General features: G+C 45.6%; 1 protein-coding gene across 2 annotated transcripts in view; it reads right to left on the bottom strand.

The window, feature by feature from the left end:
* Positions 1–17157, bottom strand: part of LOC132399960 (casein kinase II subunit alpha) — a 123592-nt gene that overhangs the window by 73583 nt on the left and 32852 nt on the right. For both annotated transcript variants that reach the window (XM_059980940.1, XM_059980939.1), the window contains one exon: positions 2639–2867. In XM_059980940.1, the coding sequence (XP_059836923.1) occupies positions 2639–2739 (101 nt within the window). In that variant the 5' untranslated portion in view covers positions 2740–2867. The remainder of the gene's footprint in view (positions 1–2638; positions 2868–17157) is intronic.

Genomic DNA, 17157 nt, shown 5'->3' with positions numbered 1-17157 from the left:
GTGTTGAGGAAGTAGAGACGCTACAGAAAGACAAACAGATTAGGAGAATTTGGCAAAGAAGATGAAATACAGTATCAGGAAGCATATGGTCATGCTTTTTGGTAGAAGAAAAGATTCATTATTTTCTAAATGGAAATGCTGGTGAGGCCTCAGTTAGAGTACCGTGAGCAGTTTCAAACCCCTCATCTAAGAAAGTATGTGCCGGCACTGGAGATGGTTCACAGGAGGCTCATGAGAATGATTCTGGGGTTGAAAGGCTTATCATATGAGGAGCGTTTGATGGCTCTGGGCCTGTACTCACTGGAATTCAGAAGGATGAGAAGGGATCTCATTGAAATCTATTGAATGCTAAAAGTAGACATGGAGAAGATGTTTCCTATAGTGAGGAACACTAAGAACAGAGGACACAGCCTCTGAATAGAGGAACATCTATTTCAAATGGAAATGAGGAGGAATTTCTTTAGCCAGAATGGTGAATCTGTGGAATTTGTTGCCACAGGCAGCTGTGGAGGTCAAGTCATTGGGTATATTTAAAGCAGAGGCCGATAGATTCTTGATTAGTCTGGGTGTGAACGGATACAGGGAGAAGGCAGGAGATTGGGGCTGACAGGGAAACAGATCAGCCATGATGAAATGGTGCAGCAAGCTCACTGGGCCAAATGGCCTAATTCTACTCCTATATCTTATGGTCCTAAAAGGTGGTATTAAAGCATTATATAGAGAATGCATTATTGAATCTGGAGCTCGATTGGTCTAGCTAGGGTTAAGAGTGCAACTGCTTAGCACAGAGATATTACACCAAGGCCTGTACCCTGACTAACAAGGTGAAGATGGTCCAATATTGTGGACTGGCAGCAGTTGTTTCATGCATGGAGACTCATGCTGGATGTAATGCAAGCTGCTGTTTTCCTTTGGCAGCACAGCTGTCCTCAACCCAGAGAATTCTCTATGGCAACAAGCTCAATAGCCAACAAATGTCATTGTGCTTGTTGCAACAGAGAAGCCTCTGGCCTACACAGAGCTGTACAGCCAAACAAAAGGACTGATTCCCAGCAATGAACTATGCTCAATGTACCGATTTGGGTGCTACCCTCAGCTCAGCACTCAGAAACTGCAGTTCTCATCTAAACAACCCAATCCCAGTCCGCACAGGTCACCTGTCCATGACAAGCCATGGGGCAATCCATTCTAGGGCAGATTTTCATTATAGTAGCATACAGCAGTAGGGAGGGCAAAAATTTGCCCAGATCCACAGCAGACCAGTGGGAAGGGCTGTGGTTCACCCAGGCACCAGCACTTCCGTGAAAGTACCAGTGCACATCTTTGCTGTAGCACAATGAAGACGGAAAAAAACATGTCAAGTTAGAAAAGAAAATACACATAATTAAAATCAAGGTGACACACTGAGACTGTAGATGATAGAACCTGAAACAACATGCAAACTGTTGGGAGGAATTCAGCGGATCGAGCAGAACCTGTGGAGGTGGGGGTGGAATTGTTGAAATTTTGGGTGGAAACCCTGCATCAGGACTGAGTGGAGAGGGGAGATAGCCATCACAAAGAGGACAGAGGAAGTGATGGCTGGTAAAGAAACAGGAAGTAGTGATTGAAGTCATCGCCTAATTACAGGAAATAGAAAGCTCTGCATTAAATTTAGACTCTATATGGATAGTTTGTAACATTTCTAACAAAAAGCCTACAAGTTTACTACCAACATTCGTTTTTGAATACAATCTACAAAGCGTATTCCATGCTTTTTTTGGCAGCACTTCCCAAACCTGAGACTTCTAGCAGGCACTATAACTCCTTGCACCCTTCCAAATTACACATCATCCCCAACTTGGACATATACCTTCATCTTTACTTAATGGAAGTTCTAGAGCATATTACTTAAAAAGTGTGGAACTAAGTAATATACACAAATTGCTGGAGGAACTCAGCATCGAGACAGCATCTACAGTGCCTTTAAAAAGTATTCAGCCTCCACAGTTTCACATTCTACTGTCTCATTTCTAAATTACAAGTATACTGAAGTAGGATTTTTGGAGCAAATCTACAAAGCACTGTGCATCTTGTCAAATCCAAAGAAAAATTCCAGAACCTAACAACAATTTACTAAAAATTAAAAACTAAAATTGTGAGGTTGAAAAAGTATTCATCACTTTGCAATTACTATGCTAACTTTCCTCAAGTGCAAAACTGTATATTATCTTACCAACTTATTCAATTTGTCACTGTTAAACAAAGGATATATTTTCTCAAAGACCAACTCTCTCACGTTTGAGTCATAATGTGGTAACCGCAATAGAATTCTCTAGGACTGAAACAAAGCTTCAGTGTAGCACATCACCTGAATTGCTACATTTCAATTGGATACATTGCCTATTCAAATAGGTGAGATATCACCCATCATATTTAAGCAGTTCTTACACTGACCAACACTACCGATTCATACATAGAATACTCAAAACAGTTTTGTAAGACCATATATTGTGCAAATAGTTTGGGCTTTTGTTTGTAGAGTAAAAATCACATTGCATCAATTGGTAGTTTTTCTTAGGTTGCAAATGACAATATTAAAAGGAATTCTACCTGACGTTATGGAAAATTCAAAACAATCTGATTTAAAAAGACTTACCCCCATTCCACCACATGAGATTCATAATCCCAGTATTCTCTTGGTTTGTGTGTATTCACATCAGTGTAAACTCTGGCCCTGCTTGGCACAGGTCCTGCCATGTCTTATTGGAGGAGACTGGAGGCAGTTCAGAAGCAGATATCGAGTGGTTCTAACAGCTGAGGGCAAGCAATTACTTTCGGTGTTAGCAATCAGAGTGGGAAGGGTCTCTCTTCAATCACACTTTTCACTGTTAAGGAGAGCACAAATGTGATAATTAACATTGGATGTCTTTTCAGTTTAGGCAAAAGAAAATAAAAACTCTTTACTTTTTGTATCTATTTATTGTAACTCTCCCATGATCCACAGAAAAATCAAACAACAAGTTTCAAACTCAGCAAAATAAAAGAAACAGAAATGTCACCAGGAAACAACTAGATACAGGCATTTATCAGACAGCACTGGCTATGGTACACTTTACGCCTGTGGCTGTTCAGTATTATTACACTGGGAAGATTCCTAAGCTGAGCAACTTACTGACAATTTTCAAAGCTAATGGAGAAATTTACCATAATTTTACAAAACTTAAATAATGTAACAGCCTTAAAGCTGTATCTGGAAGGACTCTGAATGCAACATTACTCACTTTCCACTTAACTGCACTAATCCTAGATTATATCAGAATACAAGTTTAAAAAAAGCCTCCATACAGTAACAATCTTTACCTTGATGCTTCTTATAAATGGAATTTCACAACGTATATAGTACTGTACAATTCAAGCCAGCATCATGAAAGACCGCAACTACAGACTGGACTGTACATTCCTAATCTTTAGCAAGTATAACGTTAAATGTAAACCTGAAATGAACATTCTACCAATAACTTTATCAAAACCAATTCAACTATAGTTTAAAGCTAGCAACACCAAGTGAATCTGCCATGGCCTGAGAAAATAGAACCAATTAATAGAAATATTGAATCAGAGTAAAATAGTGTGGATACAGGCCCTTCAGCCCAACTCGACCATGTCAACCACAATGCCCATCTAAGCTAGTTCCATTTGTCCATGTTTGGCCCATATTCCACTAAAATTACCTATACATAGTTAAATCTACTGGGCCTACCTCAACCACTTCCTCAGGCAATCCACTTAACGGGAAAACTGTTCCATCAAAATCTTTCATTATTTTGAATAAAATGTGGACTATTTTCTTGCTCAAGGAGCAATATCAATCTCACTGCTGGTAATATTCTGTAAACCTCTGCATCCTCCTCACTACAGTAGCATAGTGGTTAGAACACACCTTTACAGTACAGGTGACCCAGGTTCAATTCCCGCCACTGCCTGTAAAGATTGTGTATGTTCTCCCCATGACTACACGAGTTCCCACCGGGTGCTTCAGTTTCCTCCCACAGTCCAAAGACATACCAGTTAATAGGTTAATTGGTCACTGTAAATTGTCCCATGATTATGCTAGGATTAATTCGGTTGATTACTGGGCAGTGCAGCCTGAAAGGTTAGAAAGGCCTATTCCAATAGGTAGATGGCAAATAGATAAACAGAAATATAGTTCCCATAACTAGAATCTATTCCAGATAAGTAACTATGGCTCAAAGATTTAATATAACCTTCTAGCTATTGCACTCTCTGCCTGCATAAAGACAAAAGTCTATTTACCCTTCAAGTCTCATCACCTGCTTACTTTTCTTATCCAAATCACAGTCAGCAGGTTCCCATATCTATTGCACATAAGATTACTTACCTGAAGCTTAATTTTAGGCTTTCAATGTTCTATCCAAATTCACTGGAACCTACTGTATGTTGGTTAATGAGCTGACTTGAAATGGAGACCATGTAACAGCATGTTATTTTGCCACAGTTTAAGAAAACCATTTTAGACATTTCTCTGCAAATAACAGGAGACCAAATGCTGGCATTTCTAAAGTAGTGAGACAGAAATATTATACAACAGAAACTTGTATTTTACAGGCTAAACTTTTTGAACAGAGAAGACCTTTAAAACATTTGAAATGTTCAGACTTTTTTGTGTCTTCATCGTTTTGTTCCCCCAGGAATGGATGTGTTAACATGCAAGGAGCATTTGATGCCTGAGTCTGTACGATTTTAGACGATTGGGGGAACAGGAGCAATCTCATTGAAACTTAGATACAGTGGACATGGAGAGGATGTTTTTGATAATGGAAGAATCTAGGATTAAAAGGCACAGCCACAGATTACAAGGATGTTCCTACAGGAGGAATAATGGGGAATTTCTTTAGCCAGAGGGCAGTGAATCTGTGGAATTCGATGCCACAGACAGCTGTGGAGGTCAGGGTATTGGGTATATTTAAAGCAAAGGTTGATAGGATTGTAGAGAGATGTCAGAAGAATGGGATTGAGTGGGATAACAGATCAGCCATCATAAAATGGCAGGGCAGATTCAACAGATCAAATAGCCTAATTCTGTTCCTATATCTTATGTGCTTTAGTACCATGCAAATATGTTCAACTACTCCAAGTCAAGTCACTTTTATTGTCCATTTCGACCATAACTGCTGGTACAGTACATAGTAAAAATGAGACAACATTTTTCAGGATCATGGCGTTACATGACACAGTACAAAAACTAGACCGAACTAAGTAAAAAAAACAGAGAAAGCTACACTAGACTACAGACCTACCCAGGACTGCATAAAGTGCACAAAAACAGTGCAGGCATTACAATAAATAATAAACAGGACAGTAGGGCAAGGTGTCAGTCCAGGCTCTGGGTATTGAGGAGTCTGATAGCTTGGGGGAAGAAACTGTTACATAGTCTGGTCGTGACAGCCCGAATGCTTCGGAGCCTTTTCCCAGACGGCAGGAGGGAGGGGTGCAAGGGGTCCTTCATAATGCTGTTTCCTTTGCAGATGCAGTGTGCAGTGTAAATGTCCGTGATGGCGGGAAGAGAGACCCCGATGATCTTCTCAGCTGACCTCACTACCCACTGCAGGACCTTGCGATCCAAAATGGTGCAATTTCCGAACCAGGCAGTGATGCAGCTGCTCAGGATGCTCTCAATACAATCCCTGTAGAATGTGATGAGGATGGGGGTGGGAGATGGACTTTCCCCAGCCTTCGCAGAAAGTAGAGTCGCTGCTGGGGTTTCTTTGCTATGCAGCTGGTGTTGAGGTGAGATTCTCCATCAGGTGAACACCCAAGAAATTTGGTGCTCTTTACGATCTCTATGGAGGAGCTGTTGATGTTCAGCGGGGAGCCCTCCTGAAGTCAACAACCAGCTCTTGTTTTGTTCACATTAAGAGACAGGTTGTTGGCTCTGCACCAGTCCATTAGCCACTGCACCTCCTCTCTGTAAGTGGACTCATCGTTCTTGCTGATGAGACTCACCACGGTCGTGTCATCAGCGAACTTGATGATATGGTTCGAGCTGTGTGTTGCAGCACAATCATGGGTCAGCAGAGTGAACAGCAGTGGACTGAGCACGCAGCCCTGGGGAGCCCCTGTGCTCAGTGTGATGGTGTTGGAGATGCTGCTCCTGATCCAGATTGACTGAGGTCTCCCAGTCAGGAAGACCAGTAAACTGAGGACCATCTTTTTAAGATACCAAAAATCCTCTCACTGCAAAATATCACTATGCAGAAAGTATCAAGTACCTCCTTACAAAATACAGAGTTATTCATTAAGCCCATTGTACCACAGATATGCAGTACCAGACACCAGCAGCCAAGATGCTCCCTTTATTTCAAATTTAACTATCAAGACTGAAAAACTGCCTCAGAATGAAATTGTACTATTGGGATAATGCTCAAGAATTTTTCCAAAAAGGAGAGTGTGCTTGAGTGTAATTAAAAGTAAATTACATTGAATATGCAATTACTCTATGACCAATATGAGCTAGATTCAACACTCAACTCCTTTTGTTTCCAGCAACTAATACACAACCAGAGCAATATTAAAACCATAAAACTAACTAAAGATATATGCTTGTACTTATTACCAATAAGTACCAATAATTTCATAATTAACAGAATTTGGATAATGCCATAAGACAATGGCCCAAAAGACAAAGAGTAAACCTACAACAAAATGGTTTAAAAAGAAAATTTGTGTTTTGAAATAGCCAAGTCAAAATTCTGACCTTAATCCAATAGAACTGTTGTGAAAAGACCTAAAGCAAGTAGTTCATGCAAGGAGGAATGGAGGAAATTTCTCTAAGCCGATGTGCAGGACTGATCAATAGTTAACAGAAACATTTGGTTAAAGTTATTGCCGTCCAAGGGGGTCACACCAGTTACTGAAAGCAAAGGTTCACATAGTTTTTCCAACAAATACATGCAATATTAGATTATTTTTCTCAATAAATAAATGAAGTGTAATGTTTTGTATTATTATTTAATTGGGTTATCTATCTAGTTTTAGGATTTACATGAAGATCTGATCACATTTCAGTCATATTTATGCAGAATAGAAAAAATTCTACAGGATTCACAAACTTTCTAGCATCACTGTATGTTCTCCAGAAAGTCATCTCACAGATGGACTAGACTGGAATCAATGAAGGATGCGACAGCTGTGGGAGAGTTTGAATACCATAACCTCCCACAAAGTTAAATCTCGTGACACAGAGGACAAAAGAGCTTTTCTTCCAGTTGAGCACAACGCCTTCTGTGCTCACTTTCATCATCAGAGCATGGAGCAACCATCGCGAACCCCCATGTCTCCTGACAATCTTTGGGTCTCAGTTCCTGAAGATCACATGCAGGCTACCTTCAAGAGAGTGAATCCAGGGAAAGCATTTGGTTGGATGGAGTACCTGGCCAAGTACTGAAGACCCGTGCTTACCAACTGGCTAATGTATTCAGATAACTCAACCGCTTACTCCAGCAGTATGTGGTACCCACCTGCTTCAACCAAGAAGAGCATGGTAACCCGTCTGAATGACTATCGCACAGTGGCAGTTACACTGACAGTGATGAAGTTTACTAAGAGACTGGTGTTGAAGCACATCAGCTCTCGTCTGAGAGGCAACTTGGATCTGCTCCAATTCACCTACCAAAGTCTACAGCTGATGCCATCTCACTGGCTGGAACATTTGGACAACAAAGATGCAAATATCAGAATGCTCTTTATCGATTACAGTTCAGAATTTTATACCATCATCCCCTCAAAACTAGTCAGGAAGTTCCAAGACCTGGGCCTCAATACCTCCTTATGCAATTGGATCCTGGATCTCCTCACTTGTAGACCTCAGTCAGTTCAGATTGGTAAAAACATGTCCTCCACAATCTCCATCACTGTAAGAGCACAGCAGGGATATGCCAGTAGCCCCCTGCTCTACTCACTTTACACCGATAACTGTGTGGCTAAGTACAGCTCCAACACCATATACAAGTTCGCTGATGATACTGTAGCGGTGTGCTACAAGCAGCGCTAAAATTACGACACGGAGTCGGTAACTGCAGTCGAAGGAAAAACTTTATTCGAAAACTTCAGCCTCACTTTTAAGCCTCTGTCAACCGGCCCCCCATGGCGAAGAGGCTCCAAAGCTCTGTGCTCGCAAACCCCCGTAGGCTATCTAATTGTGAGTCGGTTCGGATACGCTAGGAAATGAGGCGCTACATAACCCCCCCCAGAACCGGCGATACACCCCCCAATGTCCACAGCCTCGGCCAGAACCTGCTTGGGAGGTCGGCCTCTGCGCCGAGGCGCCGGAAACTCGGCCGGTTGCGCCAGGTCCACATGGGCCGGCTTGAGGCGGTCCACCGTGAAAACCTCCTCCTTCCCCCCAACGTCCAGCACGAACGTGGACCCGTTGTTCCGGAGCACCGTAAACGGCCCCTCGTATGGCCGCTGCAGCGGTGGCCGATGCCCGCCGCTTCGCACAAACACAAACTTACAGTTCCGTAGGTCTTTGGGTACGCAGGTCGGGTGCCGCCCATGCTGTGAAGTGGGTATGGGGGCCAGGTTACCGAGCTTCTCGCGAAGTCTGCCCAGGACTGCAGCGGGTTCTTCCTCTTGCCCCCTCGGGGCTGGTAGGAACTCCCCGGGGACGGCCAGGGGCGCGCCGTATACCAACTCGGCCGACGAGGCGTGCAGGTCGTCCTTGGGCGCTGTGCGGATGCCGAGAAGGACCAAGGGAAGCTCGTCCGCCCAGTTGGCTCCTCGCAGGCGGGCCATGAGGGCCGACTTCAGGTGACGGTGGAAACGCTCCACTAGCCCGTTCGACTGTGGGTGGTAGGCAGTGGTGTGGTGCAGCTGAGTCCCCAAAAGGCTGGCCATAGCTGACCACAGGCTGGAGGTGAACTGGGCGCCTCTGTCGGAGGTAATGTGGGCTGGTACACCAAAGCGGGATATCCAGGTGGCGAGCAGGGCTCGGGCGCAAGATTCGGAGGTGGTGTCGGTGAGCGGGACCGCCTCTGGCCATCTTGTGAACCGGTCCACGATAGTCAGGAGGTAACGCGCTCCGCGCGACACTGGCAGGGGGCCCACGATATCCACATGAATGTGGTCGAAACGCCGGTGGGCGGGATGGAACTGCTGCGGTGGGGCTTTGGTGTGCCGCTGAACCTTGGCCGTCTGGCAGTGCATGCACGTTCTGGCCCATTCACTGACCTGTTTGCGGAGACCGTGCCAAACGAACCTGCTGGAAACCAGCCGGACAGTTGTCCGGATGGAGGGATGCGCCAAGTTATGAATGGAGTCGAAAACACGTCGCCGCCAGGCTGCGGGGACGACCGGACGGGGCTGGCCGGTGGCGACGTCACAGAGTAGGGTCCTCGCACCTGGGCCCACGGGGAAGTCCTGGAGCTGCAAACCAGAGACTGCAGTCCTGTAACTCGGAATCTCCTCATCTACCTGCTGTGCCTCTGCCAGTGCCTCAAAGTCTACCCCTTGGGAAAGGGCATGAACGGTAGGGCGAGAGAGCGCATCCGCCACGACATTGTCCTTACCCGAGACGTGCCGGACATCCGTTGTGTATTCAGAGATGTAGGACAGGTGGCGTTGCTGGCGGGATGACCAGGGGTCGGATGCTTTCGTAAACGCAAAGGTAAGCGGTTTGTGGTCCGTGAACGCGGTGAAGGGCCGACCTTCTAGGAAGTACCTGAAATGCCGGATTGCCAGGTAGAGCGCCAACAGTTCCCGGTCAAAAGCACTGTACTTGAGCTCGGGTGGCCGCAGGTGTTTGCTGAAAAACGCCAGGGGTTGCCAGCGACCTGCGATGAGCTGCTCCAGCACCCCACCGACTGCCGTGTTTGATGCGTCCACTGTGAGGGCGGTAGGGGTGTCCATTCTGGGATGTACTAGCATTGCGGCGTCAGCCAAAGCTTCCTTCGTTTGAACGAAAGCGGCGGCGGACTCCTTGTCCCAGGTAATGTTCTTGCTCGGACCCGACATCAGGGCGAACAGGGGGCGCATGATCCGGGCAGCTGAAGGGAGGAAGCGGCGGTAGAAATTGACCATACCTACGAATTCCTGAAGGCCTTTGATCGTGGTGGGTCGGGGGAAGTGGCGGACCGCATCTACCTTAGCGGGCAGAGGGGTTGCCCCGTCTTTAGTAATCCTGTGGCCCAGGAAGTCAATGGTATCAAGTCCGAACTGGCATTTGGCAGGGTTGATTGTAAGACCGTACTCACTCAGTCGGGCGCAGAGTTGACGGAGGTGGGACAGATGCTCCTGACGACTGCCGCTGGCTATGAGGATGTCATCCAAATAGATGAACGCGAAGTCCAGGTCCCGTCCCACCGCGTCCATTAACCGCTGGAACGTCTGTGCGGCATTCTTCAGGCCGAACGGCATGCGGAGGAACTCGAAGAGGCCAAACGGGGTGATGAGAGCCGTTTTGGGGACGTCGTCAGGATGCATCGGGATTTGATGGTACCCTCGGACAAGGTCGACCTTGGAGAAGATCCGGGCGCCGTGCAGGTTTGCCGCAAAGTCCTGAATGTGCGGCACAGGGTAGCGGTCCGGTGTGGTAGCCTCGTTCAGCCTGCGGTAGTCGCCGCACGGTCTCCAGCCCCCCGTCGCTTTGGGCACCATGTGCAGGGGGGAAGCCCAGGGGCTGTCGGACCGCCGGATGATCCCCAATTCCTCCATTCTCTGGAACTCCTCCTTCGCCAGTCGGAGCTTGTCCGGGGGAAGCCGCCGAGCACGGGCATGGAGGGGTGGTCCCTGTGTCGGGATGTGGTGCTGTACGCCGTGCCTGGGCATGGCTGCTGTGAACTGCGGTGCCAGAACCGATGGGAACTCCGCCAGGACCCTGGTGAAATCGTTGTCGGACAGCGTGATGGAGCCGAGGTGAGGGGCTGGCAACCGGGCCGCGCCCAGGGAGAACGTCTGAAAGGTCTCGGCGTGTACCAGTCTCTTCCTGGGCAGGTCAACCAGCAGGCTGTGAGCTCGCAAAAAAATCCGCACCCAGAAGCGGTTGGGCTACGGCGGCCAGTGTGAAGTCCCACGTGAACTGGCTGGGGCCGAACAGTAGCTGCACCTGACGGGTGCCATAGGTCCTTACTGTGCTGCCATTCACGGCCCTCAGGGGGGGACCCGGTGCCCTGCTGCGGGTGTCGTAACTCATCGGAGGTAAAACGCTGACCTCAGCCCCAGTATCGACCAAAAACCGGCGTCCCGACCTGCTATCCCACACATACAGGAGGCTATCCCGATGCCCAGCCGCCGTAGCCATCAGCGGCGGCTGGCCCTGGCGTTTCCCGGGAACTTGCAGGGCGGGCGGCAACGGCGGGCTTCTGCGCCCCACCGCTGGTGGTAGAAGCACCAGTGGTCATTGGGCCGGGGGTTAGTGGGCTCTGCGGCCGGGCCTGGACTGGTTTGCTGCCGGGAGCGTGGCTGGGAGATCTGTGCGATGGACGCCCCGCTCACCTTTTTGGCGTTCCACAGCAAGTCCGCCCGGGCTGCCACCTTCCGGGGGTCACTGAAATCCGCGTCGGACAGCAGCAGGCGTATGTCCTCGGGCAGCTGCTCCAGGAATGCCTGCTCAAACATGAGGCCTGTGTGTCCCTCGGCCAGAGACAACATCTCATTCATTAAAGCCGATGGAGGTCTGTCGCCCAAGCCATCCAGGTGCAGTAAACGGGCAGCCCGCTCGCGCCGTGAGAGTCCGAAAGTCCTGAGGAGCAGGGCTTTGAATTCCGTGTACTTGCCGTCTGCCGGGGGCGACTGTACGAACTCCGCGACCTGGGCAGCTGTGTCCTGGTCGAGGGAGCCCACCACGTAGTAGTAGCGGGTGTCTTCTGAGGTGATCCGGCGAACGTGGAATTGGGCTTCGGCTTGCTGGAACCATAGGTCCGGGCGCTGTGTCCAGAAACCCGGCAGTTTCAACGAAACCGCATGAACAGAGGCGGCGTCGGTCATTTCTGGTCCAAAAATCGTTTGGACCATCGGGGTCACCAATTGTAGCGGTGTGCTACAAGCAGCGCTAAAATTACGACACGGAGTCGGTAACTGCAGTCGAAGGAAAAACTTTATTCGAAAACTTCAGCCTCACTTTTAAGCCTCTGTCAACCGGCCCCCCATGGCGAAGAGGCTCCAAAGCTCTGTGCTCGCAAACCCCCGTAGGCTATCTAATTGTGAGTCGGTTCGGATACGCTAGGAAATGAGGCGCTACAATACCAGCGATGTAGGCTGTATCAAAGGTGGTGAAGAATCAGCATACAGGAGGGAGACTGAAAATTTGGCTGAGCGCTGTAATAACAACAACCTCTCACTCAATGTCAATAAGACCAAGGAACTGATTGTAGACTTCAGGAGAGGGAAACCAGAGGTAGAGAGGGTCAGTAACTTTAAACTCCTGAGTACCACCAACTCAGAGGACCTTGTTCTTGAGCCATCATATAAATATAATTGCAAAGAAAGCATGACAACACCTTTACTTCCTCAGGAGTCTATGGAGATTCGGGATGTCATCAAAAACCTTGGCAAACTTCTATAGATGCCTGGTGGAAAGCGTGCTGACTGGCTGCATTACGGCCTGGTATGGGAACACCAATGCCATTGAGCAGAAAATACTACAAAAGATAGTGGATTCAGCCCAGTCCATCACGGGTAAAACCCTCCCAACCATTGAGCACATCTGCATGAAACTTGCCACAGAAAAACAGCATCCAAAGATCCTCACTACCTAGGCCATGCTCTTTTCTCACTGGTGCCATCAGGTAGAAGGCAGAAGTGCCTCAGGATGTGCATCACCAGGTTCAAGAACAGTTACTGCCACTCAACCATCAGGCTCTTGAACAAAAGGGGATAACTACATTTTATTTCTGGTGTTCCCACAACTGATGGTCTCACTTTAAGGACTCTTTATCTTGTAATTTCATGCTCATTAGTTATTGCTATTTATTTATATCTGCATTTGCAGTTGTGTCCATTGATCCTGTATATAGTTTCTATTCTATAGACCTGCTAAGTATGCCCGCAGAAAAAGAATCTCAGGGTTATATGTGGTGACATGTATGTACTCAGATAATAAATTTTACTTTGAACTTCGAACAATAAATAATACATAATATAATTTTCATTAAAAAATTGCATTTGACAAAACATCCAAAAATCTGCAGATGCCAGAAATCCAAGCACACACAAAATGCTGCGAGAACTCAGGTCAGGCAACATCTATGAAAATGAATAAACAATGACGCTTCAGACTGAGACCCTTCCTCAGGACTGAGAAGAAAGGGGGACTACACCAGAATAAAAACGGAAATTTGACAGCTTCTATACTATTGACTCTTCTGGCAATTCAAAGCCCCACTCAGAAGAATAACTTCACCACCGTGCTACTGAACTGTCTGAGCCTGAGTCATTAAGTGGTCATGATATACCGTAAATTCCGGACTATAAGCCGCTACTTTTTTCCCTTTGAACACTGCGGCAACACTGCGGCCTATACTATGGTGCGGCTAATGCATGTTTTTTTTTTCATGCCGCCAAAAACATTTTGCCTTGTAACAGTAGACCAATAAAATTGATGAGTAGTTCACAGAGGTCCAATGAAATTGTACGATAAATCAAGCGCACTTTCACAATTAAATTATTGTAAATCAGTCATTTGTACTCACCCTCATCAACATGGAAAACACTCGAAGAAAAGCATATGATGCAGCTTTTAAGTTAAAGGCGATCAATCTGGTGGTTGAAGAAGGAAATCGAGCTGCTGCACATAGCATAAATGAATCGATGGTGAGACGGTGGAGACGCCAGCGTGAAGAACTGAGTCAATGCAAAAAGACGACAAAAGCTTTCAGAGGTAATCATAGCAGATGGCCCGAACTTGAAAACTTTCTTGAAGACTGGGTTAACACACAGAGAGCAGGCGGCCGCGATGTTTCCACCGTGCAGATCAGACTGAAGGCTAAAGCAATCGCCACCAAAATGAAAATCGAAGATTTTAGAGGTGGGCCATCGTGGTGTTTTAGATTTATGAGACGAAAAGGCCTGTCCGTCAGGGTATGCACAACTCTGTGTCAGCAGCTCCCTCCCGACCACGAGGAAAAACTTGCTAACTTCCGCACATTCACTCAAACAAAGATAGCGGAGAATTCCATCGGGCCAGATGATATCATAAATATAGATGAAGTACCTTTGACGTTTGACCTGCCTCTCACTCGGACTGTTAATAAAAAAGGTGACTCGTCCATCACACTGAAAACAAGTGGCCATGAGAGAACGCATTTTACTTGTGTTCTGAGCTGCACAGCATCCGGACTAAAGCTTCCACCGATGGTGATTTTTTAAGCGGCTGACAATGAAAGTTCAGTGAAAGCTGCCATCAAGAGTACAAACTCAATTCCAGCTGTGATTCCTGGGGGCACCACGAAGTATTTGCAGCCACTGGACATCAGCATGAACTGGGCATTTAAAGTGGCACTGCGCGTTGAGTGGGAGGCTTGGATGACGAGCGGCGAGAAATCCTTTACCAAAACAGGACGCATGCGAAGAGCATCTTTAACTCAAGTCTGCCAGTGGATCCTAAATGCGTGGAGCCGTGTCACAACATCCACCATCACCAGCGGGTTTCGAAAGGCTGGACTGCTGCGTGATGAAGAGGACCGCGTGCGCTCAAGTGAGAGCGACAACGAAGAGACTGAAGTGAATGGCGAGATCCTGAGGTTTTATTCAATTCGGACACTGAAGGACTTTGATGGTTTTAGTGCGCAGGAAGAAGATGAAGGCGATCAATAACTTTTCCTGGTAGGCTGCAGTATATATATTTTTTTACCAGTCGTTAGGAGATATTGGAATGTTGTTCGTGCACTGTTCAGTAAAAAAGTATACGCAACATAATTTGTGTGTTACTGATACGTATGTATATTTAAAAGTAGCTGTGTTACAGGCACTGTTCGAAAAAAAGCATTTGCAATATGTATTTGTTTATGTTACCATATGGATTTAATTAAAAGTTAAAAAATCCTCACGTGTAATATCTTTCTGTGTAAATATCTCATATTACAACGTGGGACACCTGCGGCTTAAAATCCGATGCGGCTTGTACAAGTACAAAATTGATTTTCTTTCTAAAATTAGAGTGTGTGGCTTTTAATCAGGTGCGCTCTGTAGTCCGGAATCTACGGTAGTGAATTTGTTACCACAGGCAGCTGTGGAGGCCAGGTCGTTGGGTGTTTTTAAGGCAAAGTTTAATAGGTTCTTGACTGGACACAGTGTCAAAGGTTACGGAGAGAAGGCCGAAGAGTGGGGCTGAAGACAGGAAAAAAATTCAGGCATAGTTAAATGGCAATGCAGACTCGATGGGCCAAACAGCTTGATTCTTCTCCTATGTCTTATGATCTTATGATTAGAATCACTATTTCCTGCTTTCCTGCATAAACATCTAGGAAGTTCAGAATTGCATTCACAAACTTTAAAAGAAATCTGAATTCTAATCCTGCTAAGAAACAAACTACAGAAAGTGCGCCAACACGTTACATATCTGGAGTACGGTTTTATTCCATTCCCGTCAGATCAGCATCACCCCATGTGTTTTATTTGTAATACTGTACTGCCTAATGAAACCATCAAGATTGCAGGAACACTTTTATAAAAGACACCCTGAAAAGTCTACTTATGGTATTGCTCAATTCCAGAGGATGGAAGTATTTAAAAGGCATTGCACATATGGGTCATTTGCCAAGAAAGCTAAAAATCACCTTTATAGTGGTCTCACTGCTTCTTATTTTCCAAAATGATAATAAAGTGCGGAAAATCTCATACAATTGGTTAATAAGGATTAATAATGCTTGCTGCATCATAAGTACTCACCAGTGTTCTCTTAGTATAATTCCTGAGTAATAACACTGAAGCTCATCATCTTGATGAAACGAGTGAAGACATTGAGTACCAACTATGCACAGCGCTACAAAAAACTGAATTTTGGATACAAACAGATGAGTCAACTCTGTGAGACAAGTCACTGATAATGGCATTATGTATAGTTTATCAAAAATGGAAAGTTTATGAAAAGATTCTCTTTTGTAAAAAGTTAAAAACATATCACTGGAGAATCAATCTATGATGAGCTCAAAATGTATACTTGAGAATAAAAGTATTCTGATTAGGAACATGATTTCTTCGGCAACAGATTGAGCACCATACATGACAGGTCGCCATGCTGGTTTAGTGGCATTTATGAAAAAAGAAATTCCAAGTGTGCTTGCAATCCATTGCAGAATTCATCAATATCTCACAGCCAAAGACCTCAGCAAGGGAATTTTTTCAAGCATGACTCTTGTAATATCTACTCTCAACAAAATTTAAGCACATCCATTATAAGCAGAATATTTTGCCAGTTATGCAAAAATAATTATGAAGAATTTGAACACTCACTTCTACACACTGGCTGTCAAAAGGTTACTGCTTAAAACTTACTTTGATCTTTTTGACACTGAGGCTGAATTTTTGCCCAAAGTCAACAAGAGTTTGGGAAACAAGATTGAACTATATGGAGATGTGACATGCCTAGCCAATCTGTGAAACAAAATGAACATACTAAATATGAAACAGCAGAGTGAGTATTTCAATATAATCTAGGCAAAAAGTGCAGTGTCCACTTTTATCGGAAAATTGAAAATACGTAAGCAAGACATTGGGAGAAGAATATTCTCACAGTTCCCCTGCATGGGAAGTATGGCACTCTCTTTCACAGATGGTGATTTGCAAGAGTGCCTCTGACACCCGCAGTCACTGAAGGATTTTCAGAACTGATTCAAGGATTTGAATGATCTGGAAATTCCAGACTGGATAATTAACCCATTTCTTTGTAAGGTGGACAAACAGGGAGAGAGGTTGGAAAAAACTTATCAAAGTTCAGAATGATGAAGCAAAAATGCTTTTCAAAAAATGTCAGCTTTTGTGGTATGTGGCTACATTGTCATATGAAGTTTCCTGGTTTTTGGAAAAAACTCAAACTGCTCTTCATTGCATTTCCATCCTCCCACCTTGTTGAAAGAGACTTCAGTGCTGTGAACGACATACTCACAAAAAAACAAACATTGGACATTGTTATGCATGGGGACTTAAGGGTTTTAGGCTACA

The sequence above is a fragment of the Hypanus sabinus genome, chromosome 9, assembly GCF_030144855.1.
Source record: "Hypanus sabinus isolate sHypSab1 chromosome 9, sHypSab1.hap1, whole genome shotgun sequence".
Classification (NCBI taxonomy): domain Eukaryota; kingdom Metazoa; phylum Chordata; class Chondrichthyes; order Myliobatiformes; family Dasyatidae; genus Hypanus; species Hypanus sabinus.
The sequence above is the reverse complement of the archived record's forward strand: the minus strand, read 5'-3'. Positions and strand labels throughout refer to the sequence as shown.